Here is a 14149-nt window from a genome sequence, read left to right on the forward strand (position 1 = left end):
GGCGGGAGTGCCCCCAATGAGGGGCCTTGAGCCTAGACCTGAACTGCAAGAAGGACCCAGCTGGGGGCACTCTAACAGCCCGTGCAAAGCCCTGGGGCAAGAACAACCTGCCGGGCTGCACAGGAGGTGTGGGCACAGGGCCTCAAGGGCCACACAGGAGCTTGGGCATCTGTGTCAAATGACAGAAGATGCTCTGGGTTTAAGCAGGAGAGAACTGTGATCTTTGAGAAGACCCTCTCTGAGGATCCACCATAGGGCCAGGGAAGCAAGGAGCCCAGCTGGGAGCTGCTGTGACAAGCCAGTGTGGGGACAAAAGGGAGTGGGGGCCCCTCTCCTGAGATGGGGAGGGGGCTGTTCCATTGAAGGTGTCAGCTGTCGGCTGGTTACAGGAGCTTGGAGCTCCACAGGTCGGTGACTGGGGCACCTGGCCTGGGGAAAGTCAGCTGGGGGACCGTGAGGGCAGAAGGGCCCTGTGCCACGGTCACTCTGTCTGACATGGGGCCTGATGGTGAGGCCTAAAGAGGCCTGCATGAATGGGCAGGAGCGGGGAGGAGAGAAGACACAGACCTGTGAGGAGTCCCAGTTCGGTCACTTCTGCGTGACCCTGGGCAGATGCCAGCCTCTTAGGGGCAAGCACGCACGAAGTCGGGGTTTCCTTGAGAAGTGAGCTACTGAGTCCTCGGGGCCTCAGAAGGTGTGTTCTCTTGTCATGCCTCCTACAGATGACGGGCTGGGGCAGAGGCTGGCACCCAGCAGCCAGGCTGCACCCACTTTCCCCTCGGCTAGAGCCCCCACTCCTGGTAGTTACAGGTTCCAGAAGCCAGTGGGGTGGGGAGAGCAGGTGAGAACTGAGTGGCTACTACTGTGCCAGCTCCAGGAACTGGCTGGAGCAGCTGGGAGATTTGCTGGCCAAGGAGGAGCAGCCCCAGCCTGGCCATATCTCCTGGTCCCAGACAAGCCCCCAGGTCTGGCTATCAGGCCTTGGCCAAGGTCTCAACGCGCCCCCGGCTCCTCTCTTGGGGCCTCTCACACGGCAGCTCCAGCCCTGGAGCTGGGGAGAAGAGTGTCTTCCTGTAACAATGTGGTCTTCGTTTCACACCTCATTCCTAGGGCCACCTCAGGCGCCAACAGTCTTTGAAGAGGCTGCCTCCCTTGCAGCGCTCCCCCGGCCTGGTTGGCACCCCTGTGCAGGTGTGGGGCCCCAGTGGTGACAGCTGGCCACTCCTCGCAGCTGCCTCTCTGAGGGGGCAAGTGGATGCAGAGGCTGCAGATGAAGAAGGCCGGTGAGCCATGTGATGAGGATGCCTGATGAGACTGAGGACAGCCCCATGCGAGGAGGCTAGTGTGGCTGGGGTGTCACGGGGAGGGAAATGGCCAGCGGGGCCCAAGTCGAGTCCCCACCCAACATGGCCCGGCTCCCAGCGTTACTTATTCCTGGCCACGCTGGGAGTGTGGCCTTGCAAGGAGGGACCCCATGGGCGTGGACCAGAGGCCAGACCCTCCCCCAGGCTGGCAGGCTCAGCTGAGGTGAGGGCATGGGGGGACAGATTCCAGGGAGGGTCCCTGCAAACTGTGTATCCATCAGCAGAGTGCACAGTGTCAGGAGAGAAGCAAAAGCCAGAAATACCCACAATGCTCATGAAGAGGCCGATGGCACGTGAATCAGACCACTCACACGGCCGCGCCCTCATTACGTTACTGACCAGAAAACGCGAAGTCAGGGCAAAACAGCTAAGAGGGGAAAGACCTAGGATCTCCTGGAACTGAGAAAACCCTGCGAAAAGCCTTGGAAAGAGCGAGGATCTGACAGAGTTGGGAGAACAGCCTTGAGGACGCTGAGCCAGCCGAGGCGGGCTTCCAAGGCTGAAGCCCCTGTGTGAGAGGCCCTGGGCCACCTGCCATCCTCAGTGCTGCGGCCCCGACAGCCCTGTGGCTCGTGCTGTCCACGAGGTGGCTGTGAGCAGCAGGACGGGGCCACCTGCTGCAGTAGCTGAATGGTGGCCCCAAAAATACGCCCACCCAGAACCTCAGAATGTGACTGTCTTTGGAATGAAGGTCTTTGCAGGTGTGATTAAGATATGGGTCTCAGACGAGCTCATGCTGGATTAGGGTGGGCTCTACATCCCAGGACTGTGTCCTTCTAAGACAAGGAAAGTGTGTGTCCCTTCACAGGGGAGGCCACATGCCCGTGGAGGCAGAGATGGCAGCCCTGTGGCCACAAGCCAAGGACACCTGGGGCCCCAGAAGCTGCATGAAGCAGGAAGGCCCCTCCGGAGGGAAGTGTGGCCCTGCGACATCTTGACTCTAGACTTCTGGCTCCAGAATGTAAGGTAAATTCCTGTTGTTTAAGCTGCCCACTTTGTGATACTCGCATCCAGTGAGGCAGCAGGTGGGCTCCCAGACCAGCTCGTCCCTGAGGGTAATGTGTCCTCAGGGGGTGTCCGAAGCAGAAGCTATGAGCTCCGTGGAGCTTTCTGAGGACTGGGTGGGGGCGAGGGTCCCACATGTCAGGAGGGGTGTGTGTGAGTGTGTGCACACGAGTGCATGTGTGGTGTGAACACATAGGACCATGTATGTGCACGCATGAATGTGTGGATGCACGTGTGCATGTGCACATGTGTGGTTCGAACACATGCGTGCATGAGCCTGAGAGTGTGCATGTGTGTGATGCAGGGAAGGGAGGCAAGCCCTGTCGCCCAAGGCTCCTGCGGTGGCCCAGGGCCTCTGGGTCACTGCGTGGGGTGGGGGTGCAGGCCTGGCTCTTTTCAGCCAGAACAGCAGCAAAGCCCTTGTGCCGGGGCGGGGGGCGGGGCTGGGGTCTGCAGGCGCGGTCAGGGCTGAGTGGGGGGATTCCCCCCACCCCCCTGGGGTAGAGGCCTACCCTGGACTCTGACACACTCTCTGGCTATGGTGGGCCGGGTGGAGAGGTGCTCTGAGCACTTGGGGCTCAGGCACTGCATCCACAAGCAGGGAGAGGAGTCCTGAGGGCTCAGCGCCTGGGGGACAGGGTGAGGTGTCCTGGCCGGTCCACCCCGACCTGTCTGTAAGCTCCTCCTGTGTCTGAAAGTGCCTGGCTTGTTTCGTATGCTCGGCCTGTGCCCTGAAAGACCCCAGGGTTCCCCCCGCCCCTTCCTGCCCCCGCTGTAAGGACCAGCACAAGCTCCACCAGGCCCCTGCCCACGTGGTGCAGCAAAACCTCCTCTATGGTCAGCAGGGCAGGTGGGGTTGGGAGGGGCTGTGACCTCCTCCAGACACGGAGGGGTGGGACCACCCGAGGGCCAGAGCACAACCTCCCTCTAGGTGCCCCCGCTTCCCCCTCCCAGTCAGGCCCGGTGCATGGGCCCCGGTCCCCACCTATGTCTGTTCAGCTGGTTCCGGAAGCCAGAGGGTGGGGTGGGGGAGGTGGGAGGGGCAGAGGGCTCCCCCCATGGAGGCCTTCCTGCTGCGCCCCCTTCTCCTCGGCCTCAGCATTTCCATCCAGCTGCAAAGGTGCAGGTTCAAGTCCACTCTGCACGTGGATGCTGTGTGCCCTCGTGGGCAGGTAAACTCTGGGCCTTGGCTTCCAGCTGTGTGCAGCAGGCACCCTCCCTGCCGCTGGCGAGCAGTGTGCCCCATTCTCTGTCTCTGGAGGGCATCTGCATCTGCCCCCACTGACCCCGCTCTGCTGGGCCAACAGCCCCTTCCAGGCAGTCCAGTGGTGGCCATCTCCCGTCACCCCTGTGTTGCAGCCGTCCTGCAGGTCCCTCCAACCCGATACCTCCCAGACAGACATTTTCCCCTCCCGAATCTGCCTGGCCTCTCCCACGGGACCGGCCCTTCTCACCCCACAGCCTCCGGCAGGGGCCCACATGTGCCCACAGGGGCTGAGCGGGGCTAGAGGAGCTCGGTCTCTTGAATGCTGGGGGACAGCTGGCCGTGCGGGCTGCCACCAGACAAGCTGTCCCAGGCCATCAATGGGCCCTGAAGGCATCACGTGGCTCCAGATCCCAACACATGGGAAACCCACCCTCTCCCTCCAGCAAATTTCCCCATTCACTCAGGCTACTGTGAGTTGAGTTTTTGTCTTTTGCAACCAGAGCACCCTGGTCTTCCTCACCTCCTTCACCCTGATCTGCTTCTGCTGAGCCCCTGCCCTCTGGCCTGAGATCTGGGCATTATCCCCAATATGTGGTAGGAAAATACGAGTCCCCAAAGACATCCACGTCTCAATCCTCGGAACCTGTGAACATGTCGCCTTATGTGGCCAGAGGGGTTTTCCAGGCCTGATTAAGGATTTTGGGATGAGGAGGTTATCCTAGAGGCTGGTGGCCCAATGTGATCACAGGGTCCTTACAAGAAGGAAGAGAGGGGGCCGGCCCCATGGCTGAGTGGTTAAGTTCACGTGCTCTGCTTCTGTGGCCCAGGGTTTCGCGGGTTCGGATCCTGGGCATGGACATGGCACCGCTTGTCAGGCCACGCTGAGGGAGCATTCCACATGCCACAACTAGAAGGGACCCATGACTAAAAATACACAACTTTGTACCAGGGGGCTTTGGGAAGAAAAAGGAAAAATAAAATCTTTAAAAACAAAAAAAAAGAGGGAAGAGAAAGGTCAGAGTCGGGAGATGTGATGACAGAGACAGAGCTCAGAGTGACGCGAGGAAGAGGCCACGAGCCCAGGCACGCAGCAGCCTCCAGAAGCTGGAAAGGCAAGGAACCAGGTTCTCCCTGGAGCCTCCAGGAGCCAGCCCTGCTGACACCTCAATTTTTGCCTAGCGAGGCCCATTTCGGACTTATGACCTCTAGAACTATAAAACTCAAGCTGTTTTAGGCCACCGAGTTTGTGGCAATTTGTTACAGCAGCTATAGAACACCAATACCACCCACCCTGTATCTCCAGCCCAGGCCTCGCTGTCTCCTGCTGGGACTCTTGCAGTAGCCTGACAGTGCCTGACTTTCCCTGGGGACTCCAGTCTGGTGGATCCTCACCCTAAGGGACCTTGGGCATGTCACTGAATCTTTCCGTCCCTCAGATTCCTGGCCAAGAATGGGCTGCAGGACAGATGCCACTGCAGAGGGTGGTTGGGTTGCATGAGCTGATGTGTCTAAAGCCCAGGAGGGGCCAGCTACGTGTCGGTCATCAAATCACAGTCCTCGCTGGGACCTACATGTCGCACCCAATGCCTGCCTGGAGCCTTGGGGAGCAGACAGCCAAAGGCCCTTCCTTGGGCAGATGCATGGGAAGACACTCTGGGCTCAGTGCCTAGGTCAAAGGGCACAGCTGAGAAGGGTGGTTGAATTCAGTCCCTCCGGCACCCTGGTGAGGTCACCCTGTGCAGACACTGTCTGTACTCCGTGTGGGGCAGCCTGGCCTGCGTGCATCTGAGATGCAGGTGCCTGGGGAGCGCCAGCAACCTGCACCTCCGTCCCCACAGCAATCAGCCAGGAGCTGGGTGGCCCTGTGGCCGGGAGAGGCGAGTCCTCAGGCGAGAAGGATGGGAGTCTGGGAAGGTGTTCTCTGGGGCAGGGCCGGCGACACACGAGGAAACCTCTGCAGGCAGGAGTGCCGAGAGCCATCGGGCTCCTGCAGGAGCCGGCTGCACAGTGCTTCCTTGCAAGCCAGCCTGGGGCGGCCATGGGGGGCAAGTGCAGACGCTCGCCACAGAGGGGCTCCACGATCCAGGGGAGCTGCCCAGACAGCGGCAGGGAAGGTGGTGGTCTTAGGACGCATACCAGGTGCTGCCCGAGGTCCAGCAACTGAAGGGTTACTGGGCAGGGAGCTCCAGCCCGGGCTGTCTGTCTGTCTGTCTGTCAAGCCCTTTCCTTGCAGTTCACAGGAACCTTGTGAGGCCCATTTCAGAGATGAAAAGACAGATGTTCAGAGAGGACCCCAGTCAGGCACAGAGGAGGCTGGGCTGGACTCTGTTCTCACTGCAGACTAAGGACACAGAAAAGCAAGGCCGACCCAGGCCTGGAAAAGAGTCTGGGGGGAGGAGGGCTGGGCATAGAGGGGCGGATGCCCACTCAGCTCATCCTGCGCAGCCACCAATGGCACAGTTTCCATGGGCCGGGTGCTCACAGCAGTGCCTGGAACCCACAGGCCCCATCATGACCCCATTCAGCAAAGAGGAAATTGAGGCTCAGAGAGCAAGGGCTCCAGGTGTCTGGCCTGTGGGCCAGGTTTAACCTCATGCTGTGCCACTGCGCACAGAGGGTCTTTGCCCTCAGCCCCCTGGGGGGCCCCTCGGGAGCCCCACGGCCCTCAGGTGAGGGTCCCTGCCCCTCCTGGCTGGCCAGCGGGCTGTCTGCCCCATCCCAGCCCATGCCCATTCCCACAGCCCAGGAGCTGGCCAAGCATGTCCTGACGGGGGGCCTAGGAGACAGGCCAGACAGACAGACGTCCCTTGAGGGAGGGCCGTGGCCACAGGCAGCAGGGAGGAGCACAGGCCAACCAGCCACCTGGCTGGGCCACTCAGGCAGACGGCAGCCAGTCCGGGCCCAGCAGGCTGCCTAATGAGCCACACACATTTTTCACCCCATATTTTTCCAATAAAAAAGCAGTTAGACACCAACCGCAGCCTCGTAGAGAGGCCATCTGGCTGCCTGGCTCCCGAGCTTCTGGCAGCACACGCTGCCTTTCCCGCCGTTGGCGGGGCGCCCAGAGCAGGGATGGCAGGACAGGTGGGCGGGGTGTGGGGGGCCTCAGGGCAGGGCCTGGTCCATCTGGAGGGTGGGGGCGGAGAGGTTTTCCTGTCTGTCTGTCTGCATGCCAGCCTCCAGGGCTGCTGCCGGCTGGAGGGGACCTTGCTGGTTGGTTTGTCTGTCTGTCTGTGTCTTGAGGCAGTGTTCCCAGTGCGTCTGTGCCCCGAGCCTGCAGCAGGGCACAGGCCGGTGGGCGAGGGGTGGGTGGGTCATAGGAGCCCAGGGGAGCAGCAGCCCGGTGCAGGTGCATACACATCTGACCTCAGACCCTGGTGGGTCTGGGAGGAGCCAAGTGGCGAAAGGGACAGACCTTGGGTCTTGTTGCTGCTCTGTCTAGGAGGAGATCTCCCTGGGGTGCTCTCCCCAGCACCCAGCACACGCGGGAGTCAGTGCTGACAGGCCCGTGGCCCTGGCCCTCTCCTGCCTGACCTGCACATGCAGCTGCCTCTCACCCCCGGACCTGCCCTCCCAGAGCGGCCCAGGTGTCTTCTGACCAGCTGTTTCTGGTCTGCTGCTGCCAAGGAATGCAAGTCAGGCTTGTTGTGACTCCGTGTAGGGCATGTGTTCCCGACGGCCCAGGGAGCTGCTCGCTGCCTGTCCTCTAGATACTGGCTCTGGGTGAGGCCGGCAGCTGCAAGTGAGTGCCATGTGCCCCTCCTGTGCTCCTGAAGGCTCCGGAAGTCAGCCTGGAGGCCCTGTGGGGACACTCGGTCTTCTTCCCATGATGAGTTCCTCCCAGCCCGGTGAAAGGCCTCACCTGGCTGTGCGCCTGGAGAGAGGAAGTCGAGGTGCCGCAGAGAGCAGAGGCCCTTCTCTGCTCCTGGAGGGGGCCCTGCCTCTGGCAGGTCAGCCTCACGGGGTGGGGGACGAGGAGGGACGGTGACTCAGGCCTACCCTGCCTCTCTGACTTGCGCCTGCTTTTTTTTTCTTCTTCTTCTTCTCCCCAAAGCCCCCCAGTACCTAGTTGTATATGGTAGTTGTGAGTGCCTCTAGTTGTGGCATGTGGGACACCATCTCAGCGTGGCCTGATGAGCAGTGCTGTGTCCGTGCCCAGGATCTCAACCTGCGAAACCCTGGCTGCTGACGCAGAGTGTGCGAACTTAACCACTCGGCCACGGGGCCGGACTCTGGTCCTGCTTCTTGAGGGGCCTGAGGAAGCTACTCATCGCCAGAAACCCAGCTTGGCTGAGGGAAGGCAGCTGGCACTCAGGTCTCTCTTGCCATTCAAACTCTTGCTATTTGTCACCCCAAACACCAGAACCAGACAGCAGTGAGTGAGGGGCGCCCCTTGCCAGGGAGGACACTGAGGGGTTTGGACTGCAAGTGATAGCCGCAGTGCATAGTTACTGTCCCTGTGCAGCCAAGGACTGAGCATTGGGGAGCACTGCCAGGGCAAGGCTGTATGGCAGGGACAGCCCGGGATGGTGGCTCCCCACTGGACTTGGAACAAAACCTGAACTTCTTGCTGTGATTTATGTGATGCAGCACCTCTGAACTCATCTTCTCTTTCCCTCCCACACTCTGCTCCAGCCTCAGTGGATGTTTTGCACCAACACTGTCCCTACCTCACCATGTAGGAGGTGATCAGTCTGTTTGTATACTCAATGTGCAGAAAGGTAGAATGCAGATGAAATGGCAGGTTCTATAGCTGCCTCTGTGGACCAAGAGGTAACTGTGAGGATGGAAGCCATATGCCAAGGATGGCCAAGCAGAAAGACAGAGCAGCCTGATGATCATGGACTGGCCAAGTGCAGTTCCTAATGATATAGGGCCTATGTGGTGGATAACTGGGGTCTGTACCTTGAAAGCCAGGATGGAGTTGGGAGGTTATCATGTAGGCAATAGGGGTCTCTGCATCTTTCTATCGAGAGCAGAGATGTGAGCAGATGAGCAAGGAGACTGTGCGGTGCCTGGATGAGAGATGGTGAGGGCAGTGGGGGGCTGGGCAGCTACAGCATCCAGACCTACAGTGCAGGCAGCCACCTGGGGCCTGGTGAGTCATGACAGCATGGCCAGTGCTGACACGCATGTCCCCATCCAGATGGCAGAAATACCAAGATGTGTCCACGCTGGCTGGTGAATTTCCCCGGGGCCCTGGAGGCAGCCCCTACCCCAGGTGGCCTCTCTGGGAAGCCCTGAGACGTCCCACAATCAGACGGCTGTGGGGAAGGCTCCGCCAGCATCTGCCCTTCCTCACCAGGGCCACAGCTGCCAAGGACCCAGCGGAAACCCAAAAGGGGTCTCCCAGCCAGCAGAGAAGTCAGCCCCAATGCAGCCCCAGCAGCCCCTCTCGGCAGATGGCTCTGGAACTCACACCCTGGCCTCCGGAAAACCCTCCAGAGCAGGGGCTCATCCCTTGGGCTGCATGAGGGGGTCACTGGAAAGACAAGGACCACCAGTTCCAGACTCCACCCAGACTGTCCAGAGCGAGTTCCCTGCCCACCTCTCCTGACCACACCTGCTCTCCCTTGTCCGTTGGCCAGGCCGGGCTGGGCAGGTCCTTGGGTACCGCTCAGGACCATCCTGAGGCTCCTGGGTGGAAGGCAGAGCCACAGCCTCCTGCCAGCCCTCGGTCGCGGCCTCTGGCCCAGCCCAGGGCATCAACAGCCACAGGCACAAGTGCCTCTCACTCTCAGTGCGCAGTCAGAGCTGCTGTGTGGGGTGGGGTCCTGGCCGCTGTGCCCTGGCATCGGCCCCTTCCAGCACCCCCAGGTCTCCACCCCCTGGAGTCCTTGCTCCTGCAGTGGAGGGGACCCAGGGGTGTAGGGAGAAATATGCCAGGATCAGCACTGACCAGGGGCCGGGCCGGGCTGGGCCCTCGAGGCCCTGGGGCACCGTCTGGTGCTGGAGAGCAGGAGGCAGTAGTTACCGGCAGGCACAACCTGGCAGCGGCTCCAGGACGTTCATACCCAGAACCAGCTTGAGGGAGTGGCTTTGTTTCTTCTGTAGAAGACAGGCCTAGGGGACCCTGGAAGGAGCTGCCAGCAGCCTCAGGGCCTCAGCAACTCTCCCCACCCGACTCCCAGCCGCCCCGGCCCAGAGCAGCCCCTGGCTTCGGGAGCATTTGCTGCAAATTGGTTTTAAATTAAAGGAGGTGCCGAAGGTGACGTGCCAGCTCAGCAACTTCCCAGGGGCTGTAATCTAATCCATTAAAGAGACAGAGGGATGACAGCTCCTGCAGGCAGCTGGTCCCACTGTCCACGGCCGCTGCGGAGGCTGCGGGTGGTGTGGGGACCGCACAGGTGCCTGGGGGGGCCAGCCGTGTCCCTCAGTCCCCAACACTCCGCCCACTCACAGGATGGCTGAGGGGAGGGCACCCCAGGCCACAGACAGCGCCAGTCACTTCCCACTGCCCTGCCCTCTGGCCACCTTGGCCGGATGGTCCAGAGCATGGCAACGGCTTCTTATGCAGACCCACTCACCTTAGACAGCACATTGTGGGGCATCCACACCTGCTCCTCCCCCGGCTGCCTGGTGACTCCCCATTCCCTCCAGTCGCCCTCCCAGGCCCCTGGGATGACGTGCACTCTTGGCTGGTAGCCCAGCCCAGGCTGGTGCCCTCCACGTGGCTGGGCATCTGGACCCCCAGGCACCTCCGCAGACCTGTCCTGACCCTGTCACCCTGCTGGATGGCCTCTGGGTCCTTTCCACACCTGCTCACGTGCTCAGCTGCTGAGCTGCACTTGAGCAGAAAGCCTGTGAGAGGGAGTGACTGCTCCGTCTGTCTACTGCATGGACAGCTCCTGCCCAATGCAGGCTGGGACACACGCCACACACTCCTCCCAATGAAATTAAATTACTCCACTTCACAAAAACTTGCCTAAAAACCAGTTAGTGTGTAGCAGGCCCTCTGTCCACCTCTCGCAAAGTGCGCTTGTGCACACCATCCCTGGAGCCTGGATGCTCGTCTTCCGAGGGACCCCACCTCCGAGGAGGAGGGTCCCAGCCCTGCCGGCCCTCACCACCACCTAACACTCTTTTCACTCAGCCTGCCCGGGTTCCAGCTGTGTGACCTCAGGCAGCTTTCTTATCCTCTCTGTGCCTCAGTCTCCACGTCCACATTAGTAATTATAGTTCCTGGCCCACAGGGCTCTGGGACAAGCAGACAGGTGAGCGCTAGACTTGTGTGCCCGTCGGGTCTCACTCGTGCTGCTGCTTCTCTTGATCACTGCCCACCCCCACCAGTCAGAGCGACGCCCCCACTGTGTCCCCCACGGAGCTCAGCACAGACAAGGTGCCCCACAAACAGCTGCTGAGCTAAGAACTCTGGGTGGCCTCTCCCTGCTCCCTAAAGAACACACCATGGCCCCGCAGATGACAGGGCAAGGACCCTGAACCCCAAGGGCCAACGGCAGGAGCCGTGGGAAGGAGCCCAAGGAAGCAGCATGGTGGCTGTGGGAGGGCCTGGCGGTTCCCGCGCTCAGCACTCCAGCTGCGCGAACCTGGCTCCGGACCTCACTGCTCCCAAAGACTGAGGGCGACGTGGCATCGGTGGGAGTCTCACTTTCTGGGGACAGCTGGGGCCCCAGCTGGAAACGCTGGGGCTGCCCTGGGCCAATGGTGCCCGAATCCCAGGGGCCCTGGACAGAGCTCCCTCTGGGGCCTTGAGCTGTGGGCCCAGGAGCCCTGGTGGTGCCCCAGCACCCATGTCTCTTGCACCTGGTCCTCAGCCGCGTGAGGCCGGGTCCCACACCGGAGAACCGTGACCTTCTTGCCAGTCTCCAGAGCCCCTGCTGTGGTCGGGTCAGCAGGAGGGGGTGAAGGGCGGGGCTTACCTTGTCGTCCCCGTCCTCGCTCTCGCTGTCGCACTGTGGGGAGAGAGAGAGAGGCTGAGTCAACACCCACAGCACTCCGCAGCCCACACGCAGGGGCTTCCCCCAAGGTTGCAGGTGGGCACGAGGTGGGTGAGACACAGTGGTGTGGGGGCTCCTCCAGCCTAGGGCAAGGTGTCCTCAGCCAGCCGGACCAGGGGCCTAGGCGGGATCTGGGGGCCAGGCAGCAGGGATGCCCAGGGGTGGGTCAGAGCTCCATCCAGGCCCTGGGGGATCCTGGGGAGGGCAAAGCAAAGGAGACAGAGGAGCACACTGGACAGACAGACGCACCCCCCTAGCGGATGCGGCCCAGAGTGAGCCAGGAAGCCCCACGCCTGAGCCAGCAGGGCCCCTCCTGGCCCAGGTAACACGTGGCGCAGCCTCACCCCGACCTGGGGTAAACCCACTGTTTACTGAAGCCACCTGACACGCCTGTGGCCAAGGGCCCCACCACCCCTGTGGATGCACCCGAGGCAGTGGCTCCGGTCAGCTCTGCAGGTTAAGGAAAGACCGATGATAGCGCAAACAAATCTGCTTCCTATTTCCAGTAAGCAGAGCGTTAACAAGAAAGATTGCTCTAGAAACCATGGCGCTTCTCCCCAGAATATAAGGAAACAATCCTTTCTTAGCAACAGCAATCACGACACGTTCGTGTCAAATGAATTACACTGCTGAACACAAATCTCTCCGGGGTGTGCAGAGGGCGAGGGGCCCACTGCCGTGTGCAGTGCTGCTGATGTGGGTCCCCCCTCGACTAACGCAGATGACCGAGCCAGTGGTGCCGCCCTCCGTGACCCCGGCAAGGCGGGGTCGCAGTCAGCAACAAGGTTCAGAGTGGTAGGGACACGCCTGCTTCCCCAGCCACCACTGCAGCCAGACAGTGACCTGGGGATGGCAGGGGCCCTGGGGATGGCAGGGACCCCTGGGGATGGTGATGGCAGGGACCCCTGGGGATGGCAGGGACCCCTGGGGTGGTGGGGACCCATGAGGGATGGTGGGGACCCGTGAGGGATGGCAGCGACCCCTGGGGATGGCAGGGACCCCTGGGGTGGTGGGGACCCATGAGGGATGGCGGGGACCCATGAGGGATGGCAGGGACCCGTGAGGGATGGTGGGGACCCATGAGGGATGGCAGCGACCCCTGGGGATGGCAGGGAGCCCGTGGGAGGTGGCAGGGATCCCTGGCCTGGGACCCCTGGCTGCAGGGATGGGCATGTGGGGAGGATCCTCCTGAGGCTGAGAGGCTTCCCATCCCAGCAGTCCCATGGGCCCGTCTGCCCCCTAGCCTTGCACTGCCCACTGCAGGGCCCCGCCCAAGACCTGCAGGGTGGGTGTCCTTTCACAAATGGCAGAAGGGACATGTGGGCCCAGTCTCCTGGCCACACAGATAAGAGGCCAGATCAGCCCCTCATGGTTGGCTCCACAGGGTGGGGAGAGTGCGGGGTGGCTGAAACCTGAGAGGCATAGTGGGAAGGTAAGGACAGAGTGTGGGAGATGATGCTGGCGAGGTGAGGGGGCCAGAATATGCCAGAACACGTGAAGTGTCATTGCTGGGACTGAACTTTGTCATGGGAGCCATGGCATGCTGGAAGAGGGAAAGTTAGGGATGTGGCCAGCCCTTCAAGATCATCTCTGTGCCAGGAGAGGAGTGGGGGACGGGGGTCATGGCCTGTAGGGAGGGGGGCCTGGAGGAGGAGGCCTGGAACCCCTGACTGTGCTGCTGGCACAGAAACAGTGGAGCCAACAGCAGAGCTGCCAGAGCCCCCAGTTGGGCCTCCTCCTGCTTGAGTAGCAGCTCTGAGCCCTTGAATTGGAAACTGCAATCCCATCAAACCATCAGGAGATGGCCTCGGGTGCAGCACGCCCGTCACTCGTCACTCAGGGCACCCAGGACCACCCCCAGGCCCAGCCCGGCTCCATCCCAGGCTCGGTTTCACATCTTTCCCCAGGGTTTTGGAGGTGTGGCGAGAGCTTAATGATCGGACATCAAGGAGGGGCAAGGGTGCTCTCCAGTGAGCGCACGGAGCCTACGATTAACCAAACAGCACACCGCTGTCAGGAGGCACAGGCTGCGTTGTAAATGAATTCACGTTATTAAGTCCTACTGAATTAATATTTAACTGCAATAGAGTCGGGATTGAATGAGACAATTAATCAGGGCAAGGAGGGAAAAGAGCCACATCTGTCTTGTGAGAGCTGCCTGAGTGAGGTGACCTTCACGGGGTCAGGGTAGGCTGGGCAGCCCTGGGGAGCATCACCCCGGTGTGGGTGTGGGTCCAGGTAGGGAGTCACTGAGCAGAGCATAGACCCCAGGCCCCAAGGGGATGTGCTGGTATGGCGAGGAGGCCAAGACATAGGCTCTGGAACAGATCCCTGCTCTGATGCTGTGCTGCCGGCTGTGCCATACAGCCTTGGGCAAGTCCCTTGACCTTTCTGTGCCTCAGAAGTTTATGCTCTTGTAAAACAGAGACAACAACCCATCTACAGGGTTGTTGTGTGGCTTAAATGAGTGAATACATGCAAAACACTAGGACAGTATTGGCTATGTACTCAGTATGATATACAGAATGATGGTATCTTTATCACCACCACCACCATCATCATCACCACCACCATCATCACCACCAGCACCATCAACATCATCACCATCACCACCA

The 14149-nt window shown here is 60.9% G+C and overlaps 1 protein-coding gene across 1 annotated transcript in view; it reads right to left on the reverse strand.

Annotated features, from left to right (window-relative positions):
* FBRSL1 (fibrosin like 1) overlaps nt 1-14149 on the reverse strand; it is a 99091-nt gene that overhangs the window by 22066 nt on the left and 62876 nt on the right. The window contains exon 6 of the mRNA XM_046641012.1: nt 11457-11489. Coding sequence (XP_046496968.1) covers nt 11457-11489 — 33 coding nt within the window. The remainder of the gene's footprint in view (nt 1-11456; nt 11490-14149) is intronic.

The sequence above is a fragment of the Equus quagga genome, chromosome 15 (genome assembly GCF_021613505.1).
Source record: "Equus quagga isolate Etosha38 chromosome 15, UCLA_HA_Equagga_1.0, whole genome shotgun sequence".
Lineage (NCBI taxonomy): Eukaryota > Metazoa > Chordata > Mammalia > Perissodactyla > Equidae > Equus > Equus quagga.